General features: G+C 35.1%; 1 protein-coding gene across 3 annotated transcripts; it reads left to right on the top strand.

Moving 5' to 3' along the window:
• Nucleotides 1-945: 945 nt before the first annotated feature.
• On the top strand, nucleotides 946-18,438 carry LOC100249692 (nuclear transcription factor Y subunit A-7). Of its 3 annotated transcripts, none has more exons than XM_010657434.3 (7): nucleotides 946-1,083; nucleotides 1,164-1,234; nucleotides 3,776-3,839; nucleotides 9,998-10,143; nucleotides 16,838-16,939; nucleotides 17,066-17,230; nucleotides 17,848-18,438. In XM_010657434.3, exons 3-7 carry the CDS (start codon nucleotides 3,812-3,814, stop codon nucleotides 18,031-18,033), a joined length of 627 nt encoding a protein of 208 aa, XP_010655736.1. In that variant the 5' UTR covers nucleotides 946-1,083; nucleotides 1,164-1,234; nucleotides 3,776-3,811; the 3' UTR covers nucleotides 18,034-18,438. The 3 variants fall into 3 exon arrangements, with proteins under 3 accessions (XP_010655736.1, XP_059596186.1, XP_059596187.1); XM_059740204.1 differs by having other exon boundaries at nucleotides 1,044-1,083; nucleotides 1,161-1,234; XM_059740203.1 differs by having other exon boundaries at nucleotides 1,026-1,234.
• Nucleotides 18,439-21,120: the final 2,682 nt, after the last annotated feature.

The raw sequence follows: 21,120 nt of genomic DNA, 5'->3' as shown, positions 1-21,120 counted from the left end.
ACCTTTTATTCAACCTTAATCAATATATGAGCAATGGGCATGATTAATTTAATTTATTTTTTTAATTTTAAAATAAATGCAAAATAGGTTACTATTAAATATTATTATTTTTAAATTGAAACTCTTGTTTGTGTGGATTTATAAATATCCCATTAAAAAAACAAAAAATCAAGATATAAATACAATAATTAGAATAAGATTGAAGGCTCAATTCCTAAATGCAGGTTTGAATTTGAAATAAAGTCTTAATTTTTAAATGCCATTTTTTAATTTGAATTTGAATTTGAATTAGAGTGATAGTTTCTAATTGTGAATTTTCAATATAATTTTTAAATGGCATTTTTTAATTTGAATTTGAATTTGAATTAGAGTGATATTTTCTAATTGTGAATTTTCAATATAATTTTAAAAAATAAAATAATTATTTAATTGTTACATGATGTCAGTGACTTTGAAAGCCTCCGGAAAATTTTATGCTGACATTACCATTACACCTTAGATGGATGATACCCCAGTTCTACCGAGGGGAGTTAATTTAAGCACGTGGGAGCATCACAAATGCTGAGTTGGCAAATTTGATGATGCCATGCGAATGCTGAGATGGCAAATTTGACGATAATATGATCCTACGAGATATGGAATCACGGAAAGTTGCCGTAATCCAATCTTCAACCGGCGGGCTCCCACTGACCATACTTTCCATCCCATCCACACAATTGCTGGACCCCACGTAAGTTGTGGACGAGATTCGCTTTCCTCACCTATCGGGCAGGTCCACAATCTGCCCCTGCCCGTCCCCACATTTCTTGCAGCCTCAAATTTTCTTATCCTCTCTTTTTTTAGCCTTTTCTTTTTTATTTTCATAATTTTTAAATTTAAATTAAATATTTAAAAAATTAAATTTTCATTTAAAAACAGAAATATTTGAAATATATTCATTATCTATATTATTTTGGTAAACCTATTATATATATTTATTTTAATATGAATTTTTAAATTATTATAAATTGTAAATTAATAAAAATAGTAATAGTGAAGAGAGAAAGGGGAAAGGTGTGGGTGGATTTGCAGTGAAGTACGGAGGTAAAAAGAAGTCCAAATTTGAAAATTCTCAAGGTTTCTCGTTTCCCAAACAGACTTTTTATTTATTATTATATTAGCAGCTGAGAAGAAGAAGAAGAAGAAGAAGAACCAAAAAACTGTAACAGGGACGACACAAAGAGCCATCTTTAAGGTAAAAGATCAAATCTTCAAACCCTAGCTTCTCGATTCTCTTTTCCCTAATCCGTTTGGTTGCTGAGAAATGGTGCGGAAAATATAGAGAGAAGAAAACCATATAGAATTTTGGGTAATTTGAGTTTTGGCTCCTGGAAACGAAACTTTGGATTTTGTTTTTTCTTCTTATGTTTTTCCCGAAAACCAAACGGATTGCTCTGTGATGTTGAATTGTTTTGGATCTTTTACGTGTTGGAGTTTTGCTTTGTGGCATTGGGAATTGGCAGGGTTTGGAATCTATGCGAAGTGTTTAGGTTTTGTTTGTTGGGGAGATTTTTGGTTGGTTCTTCGGATAGAGTTGAATTTTGGGATTATATATGTTGGTTGAGGAGATTTTCCATATGTCTAATTCAGTTGATTTTCTGGGTTCGTGTAATTTGATTAAGTTGATTTCTTTGGTCTGTGTGATTCATTTTCTGATCTGACCTTTGAGTTGTCCAGAAATGAATCGGATGAAATCTTGCCTGAAAAATAGTGAAGACTGGTCACTTTAGTTTTCCTTTTTGCTGGAGTTAATTCGGTTGATATATTTGTTAATTCACATTAGAAACTAGCAAAATAATAAAAGTAGAGAAAGGACAAGAAACTCTCACTTTGAGAGGGGTGTAAATCCTTTTACAGATAATGTACATTTTTAGTTTGATTTATTCTCAAGGAACATCTGCTGAAGACAACCCCTAATTGAAGATGATATATTAATTTTATCCTTTGATATTTATATACTTGGAGTTTGATTGTTCCTCTTTTTCTAAGAGGCCAACCCACCATGAAGTATTTTTTTAACATTTGATATATAAAACACAATTTTGTCAGTCCCTCTGGGTCATTGAATATTTTTTTCTTCATAATGTGTAAGAGATGTTAAATGGATACATGCTATATCCTTAGTGAACCTACCTATAATAAATCTGTAAAGAAGTTGCTTGCTAAATGTTTAATTTTTATACACTCCATGCTTTGAGTCGAGCTTACCTTCATAGCTGCCATTGCCAATTCATGAAACATATTGTTTATCATTTCTGTTTCTTTGCACAGTGTATCATTTGTTTTTTTATTTTTTTATTTTATATCTGGAAATAATTTGAAAAATATTTTTACATATATGAAACTCTTATGTATTGCGGGCAAATTGAATGTTAACTATATATATATTTTTTTTATGTTATAATATGTTAACATTGAATAGTACAGTTTTTAATATAACCAACACAAAACCTGACATTTCAATGCAATTTTTTTATCATAAAAATTTAAAACTAGTGAAATACTATCAATAGTATTATGAGCATCTTTCCTATCCAAAAAAGGGGGAAGGGGGGGAAACAAAAAAAAAAATCCCAAAAAACCCGTAAGTATCTACAAAGTATAACTACATACTTATGGTTATATCTATCAACCAAGTTCCAAGTTCTTGAATCCTCTTAGAAGGTGCTATCTTCTGTTCTATTCCTTAATCACTACCTAGATCAAGATACATATCATGGGTCCTGCTCAAATTCCCATTAGAAGTAACACCTCATTTAATTCTAGAAAGAGGAGAAGGGAAGAAAGCATGGTAAGGGCAAGGAATTTTTTTAAAATTCAATAATTTCCTCACACCTAAGTGGAGAAGGAAATCCTAGTGGGCATGGGAGGAAAATATTCCAAATGTATGTTGAACAAGTTAGTACAGTTTACGACTTACAAATGCTATAATTGCTTGGGTATCTTCTTCTCTTAATTTTTTTCTTAAGTTTCCTCGCCTGGGCAGACAGAGAGAGACAGAATTTTGCTTCTCAACTGTTTGTTTCCTGTTTTTTACTTTCCCTTTTCCCCTTATATGTAATGAAGTAATGGATCAAACCAAGTGTAAAACTCACGAGACATGTTGTATGATACAAGGAGAAAATATTCCCTCTATTTTGATCCATAAAATTGAATGTTGCTAATCAGTTATCAGGACCTTTCTGACAAAGATGTCATATGCTGAAAATAAGACACATGGTTGAAGGCTATAGCAGTTGCCATTCTCATCAATTTTTTCTTTCACTGGTTTATTGTGGCTTATCTATTTAAAGAGCTTAATATTTTGAAAATAGTGAAGACTATCAACCTCTAACTCATCTATTTTTTTAAACACTAAGCAAGGTAAGAATTTCAACTATATTGTTATGCTCTTTACAAGGTATTGGGAAGGTGATAGTAAGAGAAGTTTTACTATGATTATGGAGTGTGTCAATTCCTGATCTCTTTGTATATCACCAGGAGTCAAAAAAGACGAAAAAAGCCATTATTGTGATGACATGAATTGTTGCTCGACTTCTTAACTTGCTATTGCTATCTCTCTTTTTTGCTGCGTAGTCTTGCTCAGAAATTTTCCATGTAGGAGGATCATGTCTGGCATTCTTTTGCACTTATCATTTCTTATTGCCTCTTCATGTTACCATACTTTTTAAAATATATGCCACAAGGGCTATAGGTACATGCTAACCTGCATTTATGCTTTTGAATGTGTGAACAGATTTGAGCCTGGGTATTCTGTGTCCATAGCAGCATCATGACGTCTTCTGTGCATGATCTTTCTGGTATTTTCTTCAGATATTTTTTGTTAAACATAAGTTTGTGCAATATTGTTCTATGCAATTTTTTTTTTGTCATGGCAGAAACTGTATTTTTCATATGGTAAGGTCTGTTAGGAAGGGTGTGGGGGATATTATAATCTTTGACAAGGTCTAATTCACATGAGATGTCGTCTTTGTGTCGATGTAACTGGAGCTCATTTATCAGGTTCATCAGTGAAGAATCTGATGTGCCCAGAAAATTAGTGCCGGCCCAAAAGTTTTATTTGTAACATGCTGACCACCTTTAACTTATGGCTGCTGCACCCTGAGAAGGAAGAAGGGCATGTGAAAATTGTAATAGTTGATATGTAGATCAAAAGGGTTAAAATAGTGATGTCAAGACGTTTTGATGCCTTTTGGATTAATTTTCTTTTCCTTTGTTTTGATTAGGTTTTGTATTTAGGGAAAGATTTCTCATGCTTCACTTGTTTACTCCATTAATGAAAATGTTTTTATTTCTGATAAAAAAATAAATAAATAAAAATATTATAATTGATTTCCTGTATGAAAAGCCAATGTTCAGAAACTCAAGCATATGCATGCTTTAATTTTCCATTTTTTCACACAGTCATTTATCCTTGTGTCATTGGTACAAGTTTATCATTTCATTATGATGTGATTTCATGAAATGAAGAACTTCTATTCCTTTTTAATGAAGAATTTTTGCTGAGTGTTGTAGAGATTTTCTTGCTATTGCAGACATTCATTTTAATCAAAGGTTAAAGGATATTCTTTATCTTTAGAGGATAAAAAGACAAATGGCATTTACATTATACACACATGGTGTACAACATGAGGAAAACAGAATCAATTATAAAATCAATACCTTATCCCTCTTTTTTGTGCTTTATTATCTTTTTAATTTTTTAATTTTTGGCAAATTGTGTTTCGTACAAAAGAAGATAATAAGAGTCATAAAAGGAGAGATTTCGATTCGGAGATTGGGAGCTATGAAAAAATAGTCTTGTTCAGCTCATTTTAGTATACCAAATAATGGGAATGATCCACCCTTGCTGTATAGCTCCACATCACCACCCCAAAAAATGCAAAAAGGAAACGCCATAATTCACACATGATGCATGAAGGAATGGATAAGATGGCAGTCAATTGATTCAAAATCATTCTTACAGATGAACTAACCAGTTGACTGCAGACTGCTAGAGTGATATTCAACACCTCTATCTATGCAAACATGCAATCTTAGATGGGTGCTTCTGAAACATATGCCTATTAGAAAGGGAAGGATTCCTTGGCTCTGGGAGTTTAGTGAGAAAATTTTGTTTCTAATTGAATTAGTAGCATTGGGAAAATTTGACTTGAAGACTATGTGATCTTTCCATTGCCAGTCTGCTGCCTTGTTCTTATCCTTCATGAATTTGAACAAGTACATGTTTGGTTGTCTTAAAAAAAGTCTTTATGCATGTTCTGAACACTTTTTCTTACGTATTTATTTATTTTTAGGCAAATCAATTAGATGCACATTTAAGCGTGTTTAATTGGTGCCAGACAAAAAAGGGGATGCAAACATCCTATCAAAAAAAAAAAAAAGGGGATGCAAACAGTGCCAGTTTGCTGCCTTATCCTTTTCCTTTTCCTTGACGAACTTGGGCAAGTACATTTTTTTTTTTTGATAAGTAAAAAGAAATTATATTAATCAAAAAGAGGAAACACTAAAAAACCAGTGCCCTCGAAGTATATAGGGAGTACACACACCACCTTCCCTTACTAGGAGCCTATCCAGTCTATAAAACTTACAAGAGAAGAAGGGCTCTCTACTATGGAAACCCTGACCCAAGACCAAAGATTACATACAAAAGAATATTTCAACCTTTGAAGCGAGAGTTCCTTATTCCCAAAAGTTAGTTTATTTCTCTCCTTCCAGACTGACCAAAATATACATAAAGGAGCCATTTGCCAAGCCCTCTTGCGCCTTTTCCCCACAAAAACTCCATTCCATCCAAGAAGGGTTGCCTTCACTGTACACGAAAGAGTCCAAGATATACTAAAAAGGGAGAAAAGAAGGTTCCACAGGACCCGCATCTTAACACAATGAAGTAAGAGATGATCCACCATTTCTGCTTCGGATAGACAAAGTAAGCACCTATTTTCCAAAAGTTAAGACTTTACCCTAGGAAGCCTCCCAAGCAAAGAAAGCTACCTTTGGAGACACTCTTACCCTCCAAATTCTTTCGCTAGGGAACATAGAAGAACCCCCCCCGCTCCAACATAGAATAAAGAGACTTAACTGAGAAAACACCATCATTTGAAGCTGTCCAGATCACTCTATCTTCCTCCTCCCTTTGAACCCTGAAGGCATGGATCTTCTACATCAAACGCTCCACCAAATCGATCTCTCAATCATTAAACACCCTTGTACAAAGAGGAGTCCAACCATCCCCATCTCCAACGAAGTTCCAAACCTCCAAAACCCAAGCATTCTTAGACATGGAAATGGAGAAAAGAGAGGAGAAGGACTCACAAAGTGGCCCATCTCCGCACCACTTGTCCTTCCAGAATCTCACTCTTTGCCCATTACCCACATAGTAAGCTATCCTACCATCTAACATCCACCACTTCTTCCTAATTGCTTTCTAAAGCCCAACACTGTTTCTCCCAATTACATCCCGAGTACGCCATCCCCCCTCCTCTTCGCCATACTTGAGGCTAATTACACGCCTCCACAACGCCTCTCTCTCATTAGCATACCTCCAATTCCACTTGCACAAAAGAGCACTATTCATTAAAGCTAAATTTCTCACACTTAGGCCCACCTTTCTTTTTTTTTTAAGCAAACCAAGTTCCATCTAACAAGGTGAGGTTTTTGGACGAGAGCTCCCCCACCCCACAGAAAATCCCTCTAAATCTTCTCCAATCTCAACCTCACTTTTCTTGGCAAGTAGAAGAGAGACATAAAGTAAATAGGCATGCTAGAAAGAGTGCTTCTGATTAGGGTGAGTCTCCCCCCTTTAGATATATACTGTCTCTTCCACATAGCAAGCCTTTTGCGAAAATGCTCTTCAACCCCATCCCACACAACCAATGAATTGAAAGGTGCGCCTAAAGGCAATCCCGGATAACAAGAAGGAAGCCCACCCACTTTACAACCCAACTCCAAGGCCAATCCCTCTATATCATGCAACCTTCCCACCGGGATCAGCTCACTCTTTTCTAAGTTGATCTTCAACCCTAAACACGCCTCAAACCACATGAGAAGCCAACTTAGATAAGTCATCTAATCTAAAGACTCCTCACAACAAACCAACGTGTCATCCGTGAATAACAAATGCAAGATTTGAAACCCCTCACCACTCCTACCTCTCACCCTCCACCTAGATAAGAAGCCCCCACTAATATCCATTCTCAACATACTACTAAACACTTCCATGGCTATCACAAACAAGTAAGGGGAGAGGGGATCTCCTTGTCTCAACCCCCTTGAGCTTTGAAAAAAACCGGATGGAGAACCATTAATTAAAACGGAGAATTTCACAGTGGAGATGCACCAATCTATCCACTTTATCCATCTCTCCCCAAAACCCATCTTTTTAAGAACTGCCAACAAAAAACTCCAACTAACATGATCATAAGCCTTCTCTATATCCAACTTGCATAACACCCCTCCAACATTGTCTTTCAACCTTGAGTCCACAGCCTCGTTTGCAATCAAAACTACATCCAAAATCTGTCTACTACCCTCCACAAAGGCATTTTGGGACTCCGAAATCACTTTCCCCATCACCTTTTTAATTCTATTGGCCAACACCTTGGCCAACAACTTGTAGAGGTTGCCTACAAGGCTGATAGGTCTGAAATCTTTCAGATCTTCTGCTTCTCCCTTCTTTGGAACTAAGACCAAGAAAGTTGCATTCAGAGATTTAACAAATCTGCCCCTCTCATGGAATCCCTTGAAAAAACCCTTTATCTCAATCGTCACTATGTCCCAACAAAATAGCCAAAAAGCCATGGTAAAGCCATCCGGACCGGGGGCTTTATCTTGGGCAAGTACATGTGTGTTGGTCATGAAACAAATCTTTCATGTTATTAACTTTTTAAGCTACATTTTTTAAATACATGTATATATAGACAAGCAAATTGGAGATCTTTGCAAACTAGGGGCTTGTTTGGCAACGTTCTCAAAAAACAAATTTTGAGAACAGTTTTTAAAAATAGTTCTCAATTTTTTTAAAAAGCAAAATTTGGTTTGGGAACTTAAATATGAATAACAATTTTCTTAGCTTACTCTCCATGAAGCTACTATACACTTATGTGCAATTTAAAAGTTTTTAAAATATTCTCCATCTTTTCAATTTGTGTTTAGGACACTATAAAAGCCAACTAATTACCTATAAAAAAAAAAAAAAAAAAGGCCAACTAAAAACATCCTAAATTTGTTCTAAAAAATAACAGAATTTTTTTTGAAAAAATTGTTTTTTGTCAAACGTGTTTTCTAAGTTTAGAAACAGTTTTTTGTTCTTAAGAACCAAAAAAATGTTTTCAAGAACAGTTACCAGATGGGCCTTAAGTTTCTGCTTTAGTTTTTTTTTCTTTTTTTGATGGGCAGATTTGAGAGATGTGTGTATGATTGGTGCCTAATCCGAAAGGGGATGGATTCTTAGTACACAGGATATTTAAAAAGTGCACCAAAAGGCAAAAATAGAGACCTTCAAATGGCCAATGCCCCAAACAAACAATTTAAGAATGGAAGATGTCACCAACCCCAAATTATCCCTAGACCCTTGAAGCAATGCTTTTAGGAATTGCTCCTTTTCTGTGTGATTAGAGCTCTCAAGACCTTCAAATTCTTCAGTTGTGCTCTTTTCCGATGCACCAAACAAGCACAAAATTACCATCCTCATACCACAAGATTTAGGCTTTCTGTAAATGGTTGAGAATAGGTGGCTGATTTTTTTCTTATGCTTACATGATCCACAGCTATTATTAAATGATCAACTCCTCATGAGTTGTTCAATCAGCAAAATCTTCTTCCCGACCACCTCTACTTATCACAAAAAAAAAAAAAAAAATCTTCTTCCAAACCACCTCCCAAACAAAGAAGTAGCCTTTAAAGAAGCGCTCTTTATGCTTATTGTCCCCTGAAAGTATTTTCCTCAACTAAAATTGTTGGTTTTGTAGAGGAAGAAAGGAATCCCATTTTTTTAACAGGGTACTGAGGAGGCATGCCTGAATAGAATGTTTAAGACTTGTTTGGTAGAAGCCATGACAACTACTTTTTGTTTTCAAACATACCAAAAATGAAAATGAGACAGACTTGTTTGATAGCTCATTTCCAAACATTTTTCTAAAACATTTCCTGATCATTTTTAGCAAATGAAAAATGCAAGCACTTTAACCATTGAAAATGATCCAAATAGGAGCAACATGTTCTTTCCCTCCATTTCAAAAAATGAAGGATTTTTCAAAAATCTGTTTTGCATGTTCACTAATATCTGAAACTTTTTAGAACAATTTTCTTATTCTTGTTATGGTTATTGAGAAGATGAAGGTCTGTCTTTGATAGTTAGCCATTTTTGTTTGACTTGGATCTTTGAGCCCAATGAGATCCAGATGTGTTGCTCACTCTAGAGCTTGGTTTTGAATCTTTTGATGTATGAAGACCTGTCCCACATCCTATGCGCTGAACCCAAAAGTGCTCAGTTTTAAATATTAGGTTTTATTTTTTTATTTATATTTTGTTTTGGGTGTTGGTTGTGGTTGGTTTTGAGATGGCATGGGAACATTGACTGATTTAAAATGTTTTTTCTTTCTACATTATAGGAACACAAGTTGTAATTAAGAAAAGGGAAGAATGAGTACAAAGAAGGATGTGCTGATTTGGGTACTTGAATTTAACCATACCTGTAGCATTCCATGGGAATACTGATATTCCTGATTATTATTTGCTTGAATATTCCCCTCTAGTGGTCCTTGTATTGTGTTTTAATCTCTTGGCATATATGATTCCCTCACTTTTAGTTTGCTTGTAATGGTTCTCCGAGCATTGAGTTCCTTGTTTTTCATTCTCTTTTTTTTCCCTTTGGAAGTTTGGGTGGACTCCTTTGCCTTCTGTCATGCATCTGCTGCATCTTTACCTTTTGATATGAGTTCTCTTTTCTTATTTCCAGATAATAGTGAAGCTGACGAGCCGCAAAAACACTCAGAACTTCAAGTTCAGTCTTCATCTCCTGCAGCTGGAGCGTCCCATCCTGGCAGTGCAGCTGCAAACATTCCATATGCAACACCTCCACAACTTGGGGCAGGACATGCTATGGTACTATCTTCAAAGGGACCAGCTTTTTAAATATTCACTTTTCTTGAAAGAAGAGGCTTTATCACATTTTCTGTTTACATGCAACATCTTTATTGCACTGTGTGTGATTGTATCTAGTTGATTGCTTACGCATTCTGCTAAACATTTTGAAATAACATTTTTTATATGAGTATGTCTATCATGATTAGTTGATTGGATATGTGTTCTCAAATCATCTTGCACAAAAATGTTAACTTTTCTCTTCAATGTTTATTCTATTATTTGAATAAGGTTTCTTCATCGTGGTATTTAATACATGCTATTCATCCTTCAAAAGGGACAAGAAACCCAAGAGTTTGGATAGTAAAGAAAAAGGAATTGCATGTATGTGGCCATAGCAGATCTGTTTTTTTATGGGATAGTCACAGGATGCATTTAGGGTTTGATGTTTTGTTTTGAACTTCATTTATTAAGAAGTCCAATCTCATAGCTAAAAGTTCTTTTGGTGCGTTAAGAGTATAGAATGTTATTATTCAATTTGATGCTTGGTGTTAATCTCATAGCTAAAAGTTCTTTGATGTATTTAATGTATTGAATATTACTATTTAATTTGATGATTGTTGGTTTTGTTTTGTGATAATGAGTATTATTATTATTATTATTATTATTATTATTTGATGTGAGGATTGCTTTTTTCTGTTACTCAATTTTTGCTGTTATTATTATTATTATTATTATTATTATTATTCATCTTTGCAACCATGACTATAAACACCAAAATGTCACCTCACCTAGGGATCCACTTTCTCAAGGAGTAGAAATCTGGCACACAACTTAAATTCAAATAAAATCAATTAATTAAAACTACCAATGAAGGAGTTGTGAATGAGTTGGATGCAAGGTTTCAACACATTATTATTTTATTTTTTAATTGTATGTAAGCAACTTGGGAAAATAATAGCTGGTTCAGCCACAACACTAAAAGATGTCCATAATTATGTTGAATGCAGTTGAATTATGGAACACTTCAATAAGTCCCCATGAATAATAAGTGGTCAATCTCATCGCACTGGTTTTTTAATGAGTCTTTTGATGTCTCTGAAATTTTGGTGTTAACATCAGTTCTTCTAGGAATTATTCAATTGCAACTTGCTTCTCCTTTAAAAAGATGTCACCTCGTTTATGAGAGAGAAAGTCACTCACTGCTTATAACACTTCCCTCTTTGCCTTGATATTGGTGAATCTAACTCATCTTGACTGATCACAACATACATCTACATTTTTAAGAGTTAAGACATTGATGATGTTGTAGTCAAGTGTCATTAGGTGAGCAAGCATAGTGATTGTGCTGTGGTCAAATCATGTCAATGAGGAGGTGCATTGAAACACTGTTCATGTGATAGTTAAGCATTCAGTGATAGATAAATATGATGTTGCAATAGTCACATTATAAAGTGAGCTGGACCAATGCATTGGTCATGTTTAGTCAAGGTTGGTTGGATGACTAAATATCAAACACCAGTGATGGTGTGGTTGAGACTTCTGAGGAGCATATGTGCTTATGCACTTAAATTTTAGTAAAGTGTTGTAAGCTAATCAAGTAAAGCCAATGATAAAGGTGTGATTAAGAGCTTTACACTCAGGCATTGGTCGCTAGTCACATCATTGGGTGAGTAAGCATAATATGACAATGATCATAGTTGTGATCATATTCAATTGTGCAGGTGCATTAAAACACTAATCACATCATGGCTACATGTCATGGATGAACAAACGTAATATGCAAGTGGTCACAATGTAGTCAATATTTGTGAACAAGCAGAAGTGCATTGGTTATGTTGAAAATAAGTGCTTTTGGATGAGCCATTACCATGTGCTAATGATATAAGTCTAGCCAAGACTTTTGAGTGAGTAGATGTGCTAATGCAATGGTCACATTGTAGTTAAGTGTTGTAGGGTAAGCAAGCTCAATGTAGCAATGATGAAGGTGCAATCAGGACTAATGAGTGTGTGGATGGAGGAACTGATTACATTGTGGTCAAAGTGCCGCAAAGTGCACAAACACAATGTACTAATGATGACAATGTGTTTTAGTCCCACAAGTGAGTAGGTGCACTAAAGCACTTGTCATATTGTTGTTAAGCACCACTAAGGTGAGTAAACACGATTCGCTAATGATAAGGGCACAATCAAGACTCCTAAGTGAGTCAAGACACTAATGCACCAATGTTTCTGTTGTCAAACATGGGGAGATAAGCAAGTACAAACATAGGTGAGTAAACACAATTTGCTAATGATAAGGGCACAATCAAGACTCCCAAGTGAGTTAATACACTAATGCATCAATGTTGCTATATTCAAACATGGGGAGATAAGCAAAGACAAGATGACATCAAGGTGTGGAGGTCAAGCACATTGAATATGTAAAAAAATTGATAAGTTATAAATACTCGAGTCCATGATGAGAAGGTTTGTGCCTCTTAAATCAAAATAAATTGCATGCACATAAGATCAAAATATATGTAAAAGAACCCCCTTCCAAAAATGGTTTTTCTTTAGGATTAAAAACCACAAGGAAATTTGCTAATTTAAAAAGAGTTACAGAGTTTTCCCAACTCCAAGATGCATACTCCTTTTGAGGGAATTATTCTAAAGGTACCCATTATCTTCCTCTCATCATTGACTTGATGATCACAAATCAATTCTTAGTGATATTTATGGTCTCCTAGTGACACTTTTCTTGGGGAGGATGAATCAAAATTTTGATCTTGAAGGTGGAATTTTTGGGTTTTAATGAAAGAATGATGATGCTACAAGTATGGTTGTTAAAAACTTATGATACACGATATAATACAATGATATACTACATTTTTTATGGAAATTGATGCATATTGTAATTCGTAATTTATCTTAAAGCTTATCTTACTATACATATACAACACACGATATGATACATGATATAACAATACAATGTTACATGCATCTTCACTATTTTCTATAATTTTTTTTAAAAAAAAAAATCAAATTAATTTTTTTGTTAAAAGAATTTATTATATTAATTGTTTAAAATGTACTAAAAGAATAAAAATTTGATCATAGAAAGAAGAAATAGGTAAATAATTTTATATGAAAAGCTATATTCTTGTTCTCAAATGCTATATTAGAAGTCAAGTGAACTTATTTTATTTTTGCAATGAATATTTTAGAATTTTCATTTGAAATGGTTTGAATGTTGACAATGAAAATGATGATGATTGGTGAATGAAAATTTTTACTTAGTATATTAGCTTTTTTATTCTTTTTTAGTGGAAAAAGAATGATTATGAACTTGAAAAGTTGGAACTTTAAACATGACACATAAAGACATATATATATATAAATCAATCAACAACAATAAATGCATAAGTTAGAATTTGGAACTAAAAACCATAGCTAAAAATTGAAGAAGTTTATTTTTGTGGATTATGTAATTAATCTATGTATTAATTATTAAAGTCATATTTTGTTAAATTGAACTTGTCAAAACTAACATTCAATGTTTCAATATGATATGATATATTTTAACTCTTTAGGTCCTAGTACCTTCTATAAAATTGGTTATATTACTCTATACTTCATCCTTTCAATAGATATGCACGCATATACATATTTTTTCTATTTTGTTTTACTATATATAAAAAACTTATGATATGTGTATTGTACGATGCACGATTTAGAAAAATCGAAAAGCGATACATAATACATTTTACCAGTTAACGACTACGGCTACAAGATAATCTATTTTTCTCTTACTATGCACTAAGGGATTTTTTTTTTCTTGTTTTTAATCCCATTTATATTAGAAAATTCCCTAGAATAAATCAAAGTCAAACTCTTGGAAAAATGGGACTTCTAAACTAATAAAAATAGGATCCTTGTCAAAAGTTTGAAAGCCAATGGATTGGGTAGGCTAAGGATTGATTAGGCTCTTTAAAACAAATAAGGCCAAAGGCTATTGCCTAGGGAACAATCAATTGGATGAAAGGACTGATCCATCTGCCTCTTAAGTGAAACACATCCATGAGGTACTGCAAGGGTCACTCGATCATGGCCATGGACCAATTGATTGGCCCCAAGCTTTGATTTGTTGGTCCTCAAATGAACTATAATTGGATTTCATTTTGCCTTTTCTTGATGTTGTACACTTTTGATGCTTCTCACATACAAGTGCCATCAGGTATTCTAGATACCCAGAATATACTTACACAAAATAAGTAATCGTGGCCAAATTTGCATGTAAACATGAACTAGTGTTCTTCCTTATGCACACATTAGTCCTTTGGAAGTATGTGATTTTGTGTAGACTCCAGTTTGGATTGGAATTTCCAACCTAATGAAGCACTAACATGTACGGGGTTGTGCATACTAGCTACTGGTGGTTTGTTGGTGGTGTAAAAGAAATGAAGCAAATTTGGGACAAAATTTCAAGTAATACATGGGCAAAGGAAAAAAAAGAGGAAGAAAAATAAGGAGAAAGAGAAAACTCATCTTAATCAAGGTGGACATTAGTGCATGATCAAGCTGCAAGATGATCACTTTGCTAAAAGAACAGGGTCACTGCAGCAAAGGAGAAGACAAGTACTTTGTGAATACAGAAGTTCATTGCCTCACTGAACTCCAAACTGCAAAATATAATCTATTGTTCACCATGTCTTCCTAGCCTCTATACATACCAAAAGGGAGAGAAAAAAAAAAAGAGGAAAGCTGTTGACTGTCAAGAAAAATCATGTTGAACAAACTTCTTATACAAGTTGTTTTCAAATTCATCAAAAAGGGGACAAAAAGCATTTCCAGGACATGTTCCAGAAAAAAAATGCAAGCTTTCATTCAAATCCTTGGAACAGAAGTTCACACACCAAATAAAACTGCTTGTCCGACCCAATTTGTTGTGTAGGGCTTGATCTTCGCTTCTTTTCAAGAAAGGACAATGTCTTGCCCTCTTTGGAATCGACTCTGCCTTCTTTTTGGTCTTCTTTAGGGCACATTGAGATCTTTACCTTGGTTGTTCAAATGTTATCGAGGCTTGCACAGGCCACTTTAAAGTCCAGTCAACTCTCTTTTCATCATACAGCTCTCCTTGCTGATTAATGAAAAGGTTGTTCTTTTCATCATGATTCACAAGTTGAGCTCATGTCATGGGCACAAGGTGCCAATGCATCAAATATGCAGGGTCTAATCCTTTGAAGGATGTACAGAGGACCCTAATGCATACCTTGTATGTACATCTCCATAATCTACACTTTTTGACAATTCGTCATTGCAGTCAAGGTTTCACATAAGCCAACAGTTTATTTAGTGGACAACTGGTCTGTTCTTCCTCTGCTTTCTGTTGCTACATGATCAGTCTGATCATGCTCACTGTCTGGTGGATGCTATAGAGGGGGTTCAGGTATTCACATTCCATCTGATCCAAACTATTGATGCATCAAGTTCCAAGTTTGTCTAACAATCAAAAGTTTTCCCTGGAAGGGAATGAATGAACTTTTTGACAAGGAAGTTACTTTCCATGCTAGTGTTGTTGTGGGTTTCAACAGACTAGGAGATGTGCCCTTTGAGACTTCTTTTTCCATCAATCCTTTGTCTTTTGCATTTTTCATTATAAATGGGATTTTCATTATTTTTAAACTGGGGAATGACCAGTATCTGGAATAGACTGAAGGTGCATAATTTATTGCTAATAGTTTGTTATGATTGTGTCTGAACTATTAATTAGGTGTGGTAGTATGTCATGGGTCTGAATTACTCTCAAAGTATGTAGTATGTCATGGACTTTCCATTCTGTGTACATTTTATAAAACAAACCTAATTAAAAAAAAAAAAAATTGAGAGAGAGAACTTGGCTGACATGGGGAAATATTCTGACAGAAGTGCAAGAATTTTTAGATTCATGAACAATAATAGATTCTGACAGGAAGTCCTCTATCTCGATTCTGTTTTTGGCAAGCAATCCTTTGGAATTCTCTGTTTTACTCCATTTCATAAAAAATGTGAGATGCAATTTTTTCTAATGGCTGTATGGCATTCTAGTGTTTAAGGTATTAGTCACAATTGAAAAAGGAAGTGTAATTCCTCTATAGATTTATGGAAGTTGGCATGTTGGAGTATAGTTTGATGAAATTAGTTATAATGTCTTACATACTCATTCTAGAATCCCAAAAAGGAAAAACAATGTTATCATTGTTATATCAATTTATAGAACTTGACTTTTTGGTTCATTGAGCTTTGGGAAATTAGATAATGTGTTTTTAGAAAAAGTTTGTTGCTGTCCAAGTTTCAAATTCTCTGAGACATTTAGTAATCAAGAAAAAGCTTTATCTATATTTTTGCATAGCTTCCTTCTGTTTGCCCCAATCTTCCCCTCTTCTTCTCCCCTCCTTTCTACTGTTGTCTTATCTGTAAGTTAATTGATTTGTATGCTGTCTGTATCTTCTTGATAGATCATTCACATTATCTTGAGATCTCCATATGTTTTCATTACTTCTAATAAAACCTTTTAACTTCCCTCTGTAGATAAATTTTCCAATTTGCACAAGCCTTATGTCCTCAGTTATTTTATTCATATTCCTTTTTCCACTTTCAAAATTTGTTCTTTAATTCAAGATTCCAGTGTTTAACCAGTTTGGATTCGAGATTCCTTTTTCCTCAGTTCATCTAATTGAAACATAATATATCTCAGGCACAAGCAGCCTACCCATATCCAGATCCTTACTATAGAAGTATCTTTGCTCCCTATGATGCACAGCCCTATCCTGCACAACATTACAGCGGACAACCTATGGTAAGTTATTCTTTTTTCAGCCATATATTGATATTGATATTTTTCTTGATAAAGGTTTACTTGGATATGGAGGACAGATTTGCTTTTAAAAATGGTTGATGATTCTTCAGCATTTGCTTGTTTCAGGTCCACCTTCAGTTGATGGGAATTCAGCAAGCTGGAGTTCCTTTGCCATCAGATGCAGTTGAGGAGCCTGTGTTTGTTAATGCAAAACAATATCATGGCATTTTACGGCGGCGACAATCTCGTGCAAAAGCTGAATCAGAAAATAAAGTTGTTAAATCTCGGAAGGTATGGTGGAATTTCTTGCTTCAATTTGATGTTTAGGTAGGTTTTCTTTATTGATTGAAATTCAAGATCAACTGAAACAAGAAGGGGGGAAAACTTAAAAAAGAAACTATGTGGTTGTATGGCTTTTCATATTTTAACTATAACAATGGTTTGTCATTGACAAATAATCTCCAAAGAAAATATATAAATTTAGAATTAAAAAAAAAAAAAAAGATTTATGTGTATATCTATTTTTGGCTTGAAAAGAGGGCAAGTTCAAGTGGTGATCTTATCATAGTTTTAAAAGGCGCAATGCCCACCTAAGGTGCAGAAGTCTCTTATAGCTTAGGTGCAAACACAAGGTGCATGCCTGAGTGAACTGAAATGCAACTTTAGATGCATATCAATTTTATAAAAGAAAAGATGCCCAACCTGATGGTCTAAGTCAGTCTTATTATCATTTCCTAGTTTAAACAGTTGAGTAAGATTTAGGGGGTGTGGTGCTACTATTTAATTGCCATGTTGCAACTGTATTGACAAACCCTCATGCCTGTAGTGACGTCTGATTGTCTATATTTCTGATTATGTTCTCTAAATATCAATCCTTCTCTGGCTTATAGTTGAAGCTAATCTTGCAGCCATACTTGCATGAATCTCGGCATTTGCATGCATTGAGAAGAGCTAGGGGATGTGGGGGCCGGTTCCTGAATTCAAAGAAAAATGAAAGCGAACAGAACGAAGTGGCATCGGGTGACAAATCACAGTCCAATATCAATCTCAACTCTGATAAAAATGAACTTGCCTCCTCTGATAGCACATCTTGATATCCTGGGAGGAAGCAACAGCAGAAAGTTGTTCCATCAGCAGTGCCTGGGGGCCAGAAGTTCCCAAATGAAGCCACATAGTAGTCTTGTTATTTGGAGGTTTACAGGTCGGTGAGGCGCCATACTTGCAGCTCTGAGTAGTATGTATAGGCTTTTGAGTAGTAGGTTTGTAGGAAGGTGGCAGAAATGAAACAGGCTTAAGTATTTCCGAAGTGCATCAGGTCATCCTCTCCAGGCATGAAAATATATGTCTTTGCTCTTTTCTGTGTGAAGGAGTGGGAATTAAGTTTGCTGTGTGGACATTTCTTTGCACTTGAAATATGTAGAGGTTGGGTTTGATTTCTAACATAAAAAAAATTAGTTTTTGTTGATGCTTGGTATGATTTATGAAATAGTGTTCCCATCTGCTGCTTGCTATACATAATCAATGTTAGCCATTTCACCCTGATGAGTGTATTAGATTCAGAGAATAAGTTCCTTTTTAGTTTTGGATGGTTTAGGTTATTGATAGAATAGCGTTGGAAATGGTAGCTTAAGAAAGTTACATTGAGGGTTAGGACAGGGTTTTGGTTGAGGATGGAGTTTTTGAGTTAATTAGGTTTGAAGTGCTAGGCTTTTATTCCTGTAAATGCATTTTAAGGTTTCATTCTGAATGACAATTGGAGTAACTGCTTATTTATAGTTCTGGAATAATAAAAATGGAAATGGGGCACTTGAAGATTTTTTTTTTTTTTTTTTTTTTTTTTTTGCCTTAAAAAAATTATATTAAGTGGAAGAACTCTGCGGGGAAGTTGTGCTGAGTTCGTATTTATTTCTCTTATACATTGTTTGTTTTGGAGTAAAAGATAAGAATTTTGTTTGATCCTTCATGAAAAATCTCCCCCCAAACGTGTGATATAACGAAGGCTATTAGAAAACTTATTTCATTTTCAAAATTAAAAATTTTATTCCATCAATTAATTTTGCCGTTGAACTTAATGTCATTAAGTGTAATTTTGAACGCAAATAAGAGCATTGTATCGAAGATTATCTCAATAATTAAAAGAATTCTGTCAATCATTTTATAGGTAATGCTAATTGAATAGCATTGCATTTTTCAAATTTGAAAGTTTATATTTGCATCCACTCTCTTTGCAAGAATGGATGAGGCTTTCATCCAGCTTGGAGTTCAGAGGAACTTGGTGGATGGGCATGACAAGTTCAGGGAGAAGAAAGTTGTTGGGATTATGACTAATATCAAGGCCACGATGGAGGAGTTTAAAGCCCAGATGTAGTCGCTTGGGGGGGATCTCGCACTGTTAAAATAGGCTATCCAAGGCACATCCAACGATATGGAAATAGTCTCAACGAAGGTGTGAGGCCCTAAGCCCAAGCCTTTCGGTGGGGTATGTAATGCGAAAGACTTATAGAGAATTTCTTGTAGGATATGGAGCAATACTTCAATGCTACTTGTATCCCTCCAAGTGAGTAGGTTCCAACCACCACCATGTACCTACCCAGAGACGCAAAGCTATAGTGGTGCAAGTGATAATGTCAAGTTGGGCAAGCCTCGTATCACCACATGAGACTTTAAAGGACTTGAAGAGTCAATTCTTCCCTACTTGGCCTAGATGGCTAGAGAGTCTTTATAAAAGTTGAAGTAGATGGGATCTATCAAAGACTATGTCAAGGAGTTTGTCTCTTTGATCCTTGGCATCAAAGACACGTTAGAGGTAAACAAGTTGTTCAACATCATGTTTGGCTTACAATGATAGGCCTAGATTGAGTTGAGGCACCAAGGAGTGAGAGATTTGCTTATAATCATGGCAGCAACAAATTGCTTAGTGGACAAGAAGTTGGGCGACTCTTCTCTCTTAAGCCATAAGGAAAAGGAACAACAACAACAACAAAAGCCAAATATGAAGTCTAAATCCTCAAAGAAAAGTAAGGGAAAGAAAGGAAAGAAGACTGAGAAGTCTCAAGCCAAAGTGGTGTAGAAGTCCATCAAGATGCAAACGATGAAGATCTCAAGATGCTTCATTTGCAATGGTCCACATCGGGCCAAGAATTACCTTAAGAAGGAGAAGTTGAATGCCCTCATTGGTTACAGAAGGGGATGATAGTGAACCTAAGGCATTAAGTCAGGTGAATCCTATACAATTCCTAAATACCATGTGGGCTGAACCAAGGGGCGTAAGGGGTTGATGCATGTTGAGTTGCTAGCAAATGGTCAAAAGATTGTGGCCGTGGTGGATAACAGGGTTACTTATAACTTTGTTGCCACTAGAGAGGCAACAAGGTTGGTTTTGAAGTTGAGCAAGGATGATAGCAAGCTAAAGATCATGAACAGCCAAGCATTAGAGATAAATGGTATGGCCAAGGATTTTCCAATTCTATTAGGGGGTTAAAAAAGGCACAATAAACTTGCTTTACACACCTTTAGATGACTTCAATTTGATCCTTGAGAATGAATTCCTCATGAAGGCCAATGTGCTTTTGTTGGCACATTTGAACAACCTTGCAATGATGGATGAAACCCAACCTTGCTTTATACGGGGGCCTAGCAAGGCCCAAAAGGAGGGCTAGTCACCAAGGCAGGAATACTCCCTACTATGTAAGTAGAGTGGGGACTATGAAAGGTATCCCCATGGTTACCTTGATGGAGATAAAACAAGATCAGGTTGTGGAGATACTAGATGTTGTGATGAAGGTGTTGTGGGAATTTACATATGTGATGCCGCAATATCTTCCTAAGCTCCCTCCAAGGAGGCCTATTCATCACCATATTGAGTTGATATCAGGTTTGCACAAGTGCCTTATTAGATGTCTCCACTTGAGTTAGTGGAATTAAGGAAGCAACTAAGGGAGTTGTTGAATGTGGGCTTGATCCAGCCTTCAAGAGCACCATACGAGGCACTAATGTTATTTCGTAAGCAGGATAGATTATTAAGGATGTGTGTCTAGGCTTTTAATAAGGTAACCATCAAGAACAAGTATCATATTTTGTTGGTTATAGATTTGTTTGACAAATTACCAAAAGTTTCTTACTTTTGCAAAGCTAGATTTGAGATCTGGGTATTGGTAAAGTCAAAATAGCAAAAAAGGATG

This window comes from Vitis vinifera, chromosome 10 (assembly GCF_030704535.1).
Source record: "Vitis vinifera cultivar Pinot Noir 40024 chromosome 10, ASM3070453v1".
Taxonomy (NCBI): Eukaryota; Viridiplantae; Streptophyta; class Magnoliopsida; order Vitales; family Vitaceae; genus Vitis; species Vitis vinifera.
The sequence above is the reverse complement of the archived record's forward strand: the minus strand, read 5'-3'. Positions and strand labels throughout refer to the sequence as shown.